The 5,185-nt window shown below is 39.6% G+C and overlaps 1 protein-coding gene across 1 annotated transcript in view; it reads left to right on the top strand.

The window, feature by feature from the left end:
- Nucleotides 1-1,431, top strand: part of SERPINA1 (serpin family A member 1) — a 5,521-nt gene extending 4,090 nt beyond the window's left edge. Inside the window, exons 4-5 of the mRNA XM_003206706.3 lie at nt 243-390; nt 1,147-1,431. Of these exons, the coding sequence (XP_003206754.1) occupies nt 243-390; nt 1,147-1,353 (355 nt within the window). The 3' untranslated portion in view covers nt 1,354-1,431. The remainder of the gene's footprint in view (nt 1-242; nt 391-1,146) is intronic.
- Nucleotides 1,432-5,185: the final 3,754 nt, after the last annotated feature.

The raw sequence follows: 5,185 nt of genomic DNA, 5'->3' as shown, positions 1-5,185 counted from the left end.
TCTCTCTCTCTCTCTCTCTCTCTCTCTCTCTCTCTCTCTCTCTCTCTCTCTCTCTCTCTCTCTCTCTCTCTCTCTCTCTCTCTCTCTCTCTCTCTCTCTCTCTCTCTCTCTCTCTCTCTCTCTCTCTCTCTCTCTCTCTCTCTCTCTCTCTCTCTCTCTCTCTCTCTCTCTCTCTCTCTCTCTCTCTCTCTCTCTCTCTCTTCTCTTCTCTTCTCTTCTCTCTTTTTTTTTTAAAAAAAAAGAAGCGTCGACCTGTATCTTCCAAAATTGTCCATCTCTGGCTCCTATGATGTCAAGAGATTGTTTCTGAAAATGGGTGTGACGGACATGTTCAGTAACAATGCTGATTTCTCTGGAGTTGCAAAAAATACCCACCTCAAAGTTTCCAAGGTAAGTATGTGAGCAGGATGATCAAGAAATTGCCTGCCCCATTACATTATGGTTTTATCTTAAAAAATAGGCTGATCCCATTTCTAGATTTCAACAATGTCTCACTGACAGCAATACAAGAAGTTTAGGGGTTAGATGGCTGATGTTCATTGCAGTTAGCAAGACGTTGTTTCCTACATAACTATCCCACAATTTCACTTAAAAACTCCTGACAAAGAGAAAAGATCTGGAAAGGATAATGGGAACAATTTCACAAAAGTCTTGTGTAAATAATTAATGCTGGAATCATAGTTATGACAGTAATTTAGGAATGATCATTCTTATTCCATAGAGTCTTTCTTACTGTATTAGCTGAGCACCTCAGAATTGGTTTGTCATCATTGTGTCAACAGTAAAAAAAAAATTATGTATACATAAATTGATGCAAAATGAAAACATTCCTCCTTGGTGTTAAATATCATGGAAAAGATCTTACTCAAAGAAACCACTGAACAATAAATGCTCTCCATGCTGCTCAATCTCTGCTCAATAAGCAGCCAAGTTTGACTCTGACAGAGTGAAAAAGAAATGTTTTTCTTAGAGCAAACTTTTCTTGTCTTGAAAAGGCTGAACAAGAGAATCATTTTCTCACAAATTCTGTTCATTTTGTGCTCTCTCCTGAAAACTGCTGTTTCTCAATGTTACAGCAAACCTGTTTGTCACCCACTGCTTCTCACTGTTCTGTGCCTTGATGTTTAATTTTTGCTTCCTTTCCAGGCAATTCACAAGGCCAAGTTGAATATTAATGAGAATGGCACAGAGGCTGCTGCAGTGACAATGGTAGAAATGAAGGTTTTCTCTGCAATGGTTACTCCTCTTGAAATCAAATTCAACAGACCCTTTTTGATGATGATTTTTGACAAAACCACCAACAGTATACTCTTCATGGGGAAAGTTGTGAACCCAGCTGCCACAGAAGACTAGGCCAGAGCACTTGCAAAGAAAGAGCAAACAAAGAAGAGCTTGTACACATCTCAAAGAGTTCTTTGCAAAAAAAAAAAAGGACCAGAATTGATCCCTAATTAAAAATTAAAAAGAAAAAAGTATATTTTGTATTATATTATTCTTATCTTTCAATAGGCAGCTGGGAAAAATGGAAGCAGGTCACGCTTATGAAATGCCCTAAGATAAACATATAGCAGTGGGATCTTTACAGACATTTCCCTAGCTCACTCAATCAAAGCTGGCGTCGTGGCCCCTTGCATGCAGATAAACCATCCTCCCAGCTGAAAATTTCCCTGCCTCCCACATCTTGTATGTCTAGTCCTCAACTCAGAAACTTCACCGATTTACCAGCATCAGCTGAGAAACCATCCTACCCCTCATTGTAAATTCCAGGATAAGTCTTTGTCTTTTCTTTGTCTTTGAAACCTTTTAAGTAATCAGTGACTAAGCAGGGAAACAGAAACACAAACCTTGAAATCTCCTTGCCTAGATGACAGATGCTCCTAGGTTCAGCACAACCCTTTTCCCTCCAGCCCAACCACTGCCTCCTACCATCACAGATTCTTTGCTTCCATCTCCATTCCTCATTAGTTTCTCTAGAGTAAGAGTAAGCTGAATGTCACTGCACAAACGGTCACCCTTAAGGTTCTTGTGCACATGCAGTAATGCCTGGGCTCCATGACAGAACTGCATTTACTGGGCCTGCATGGCAAAGCTGTCCTCTTCAAGCACATTGTTTTTATCCTTCCACACTTACGTGCAGGAAAAAACTAGAAAAGAAAAGAAAAAAGCAAAACCAAATATGTACTGCTAAATTAACTTGCAAAACCTGCTTTCTGAGGTCATCTTCACTTGGGGAAATACAGCTGATGAATGGCAGACCAAATAAATTTCTTGCCACAACAGGATGCCACATCTGACTTCCAGTTTTTCTGGAGCCATCTTTACTCTCACATGGCTTGCTCAAGTCAGTAACTCAAAAACAACTAAAACAACTGTAGGAATTTTAACAAGATTTTGTGGTCCAACAATTCCAAAGTAATGATGTCTAATTTAAATAGTTGGTGTTTGACTGTAGCTTCTCTTTTCAGCTTTGGTCTTCCATGATTCAGATGTTATTCTCCATCAGCTATCTCCTCTGCGATTACTCCTTTGTTTCCATTAAAAGTTATTCACAGCTTCTTCTAGATGCCACAGAGCCAGTCATTCCACAGAACTGTCTAATTCATTTTTGCTCTCAAGAAAATCAAATTAATTGCTCCAACAGGTCTTGAAAAAGCAAGACTCCACTGGGGCTAAACCAAGGATTTCATCTCCGCACAGAGGCACCAAATTACTACACTCCTTATCCACAACTTCTCATACAGCTGCAGAATCATTGCTCACCTGCTTTGGGAGTGGTAGGATTTAGGTTAGTAGTCAAATGTTTGACACATATTAGAGGAAAGGTAAGAATGAAGGAAAATGGGTAACTGTTCATATTATTTCAATTTCTGCTTTCCCCTCTGAAATTTCTGGAAAATGAAAGCCAGACACAACCTAATTATTATTGCTTAATTATAAATACAAGAGGTCTGAAATAAGAACCTTTGAAAAATTCTCTGCTTATAAGAGTTGTGAGCTTTTCTTATGGAAAATAGTGCAAGTCTACTTGCTGCCCTAATGATTAAAAGCAGATATTTAAGATGGAAAAAATATTTCAGCTGAGAGAATACTTCCCAGAAATTGTTCATAACTCCCTTGCAGCTATAAACAAGAAGAGCAACCACCAAAATTTTCAAAAAACAGTATATGGAGTGAACTAAGGATGTACTGTACCCTTGTATTACCATAAGATAATATGTCTCACTTTGTTGTCCACCAGCAGGCCACCCGCAGGTAATTAGACACAGAGATGTGGATTTTGGTCTTTTATAACTTCTCTTGTTATCTGAAATAATACCATACGTACCACAAACCCTTACTATCCATGAGAACTGAGATCTGCAAGGGATCTTTACAGTGGTTTACCTCCGTTTTGCATATATTTCGACAGGCAGGGCTTTCTGTGTCTTCACTAAGCGTCACTCTCCACTACTTTTGGTGTCAAGACCCAGTCATAAATTAGCATTACTGAGGTGCTCAGAGACAGCACAGTTCTTGCCAGAGTCACAGGGAGGTTGACCTGACACTGCCTACAGGCACTTCTAAGTGGGAATGGAAATTATATGAGCACCACTTATGTTTTCTATTTCCAACAATATGACCTGACATCCATTAAAAATAAAGGTTACGAGAAGCAGTAGGGAATGGTGGAGGCTGCAGACTGGCAAATTTCATCAAAGGCATGCTGCAACTCAAAGTTACTTTGAACTCTGTTGATTTATCTGAAATGCACTTACTGAATTAATAACAACATACAGATGCATAAATAGAAAAGCACAGAAAGGTAAACATGGTTTGCCATTTGCTAAGATATAATTTTTTAAAATATACTAAAACAGCTTTTAACTTTGGAGTTTTTCTGTTCTCAATTTTTCAAGTGCCAATTTTCAGCAAGGTTGAAGTAATTCTCAGTTTACGAGGGTCTCATCTTTACAAATACTCCGCAAAGAAGGGACTACACTTTTTTTACCTGAGGACCTCAGATATAAGTTTGTTAAAAGACTTCCATAAGACCATGGAGGAAGCCAAAGCACCTACATTGCTTGGCAGCAGATGGAGAGCTGAACATTGATGGGGGCTGCTCACCCCAATCTGCCTGTTTTGCAGAGCTAAGGAACACTTGGTGACAGCCTCAGAAGCTGGCATTGCACAGTACAGATCACATCTCATCTACATTCAGGCCCTGAGGTGACCAAAGCTACCACAGCTTCAGGAGAGAGGTGACTCAAAAGCCTTTCTTCATGGTGTGGCCGGTGCCAGTAATCCACCTGGATCACCCAGAACTGCTCCAAAAATTTTTGGCTGTTGACAGAAGCTTTTTGGTGACTTCAGAGTTATTTCTAGCAACAGCCTGAGCTCCCTGGTGGCTGAGAAGCCAAGTAGGGAATTTTCCATAAGCCCCTGGGAAAACTGTTGACTTAGTCAGTTGCTATTGTCTGCAGAGTCAAGTGGATTTTCTTGCCAGCTATATTTCTTTAAAGACATGGCAGTACAGGCAACGTGCAGGGGAGCTTGTAGCAAAGGGGAAACATGAAGTTTTCAGTTTTTTAAGGCTGTAATTACTTCTAGTCTTTTCATTGATTTCTAATAAACATCCTAGACCCTGTTTGCAAATCTGTGAGCCTAGGCAAACATATCACATTTACTCAAAAATTTTGCTTTTCTGAGTGCTGCTTTGAAGTTAATGGGAACTACAGATTTGTACTGACTGCACTGCAAGTACAATTTATTTTAGCGTTTAAATATGGCACTAAGAAAGGACACATAAGTCCGTGACTTATATCTATTTCAGAATATTTTTTTCCAAACTGCTGCAGCGTCTCACTGTATGCAGTGTCTTCCCAATCATCCTTGTTGAACACTCATTCAAGAATAAAATAGTCCAAAGTTAGTATCTCCTATTGTTCTGTGAGCGGCAGTCTACAAGCCACTGAAATTTACCATCGGACCAAAAAAATATCAGTAAATGAAGGGTTTTGAGATGGTCAAACTGACTCCAATGAAGCAGTTTACAATGAAGAAATATTCCCTGTCAGAATAATACATGACATTCAACTACACTTGAGATGTTGTTCCCCAATGTTCCTGCTCTCTCCTGTACAGTCCTGTTGGGGAGGCCAATGCATGCATGCAGATGGGGACAGGAGAAAGCATCAGGATCCTTTTC

Source organism: Meleagris gallopavo, chromosome 5, assembly GCF_000146605.3.
Source record: "Meleagris gallopavo isolate NT-WF06-2002-E0010 breed Aviagen turkey brand Nicholas breeding stock chromosome 5, Turkey_5.1, whole genome shotgun sequence".
Lineage (NCBI taxonomy): Eukaryota > Metazoa > Chordata > Aves > Galliformes > Phasianidae > Meleagris > Meleagris gallopavo.
This window is presented reverse-complemented; position numbering and strand designations above follow the sequence as displayed.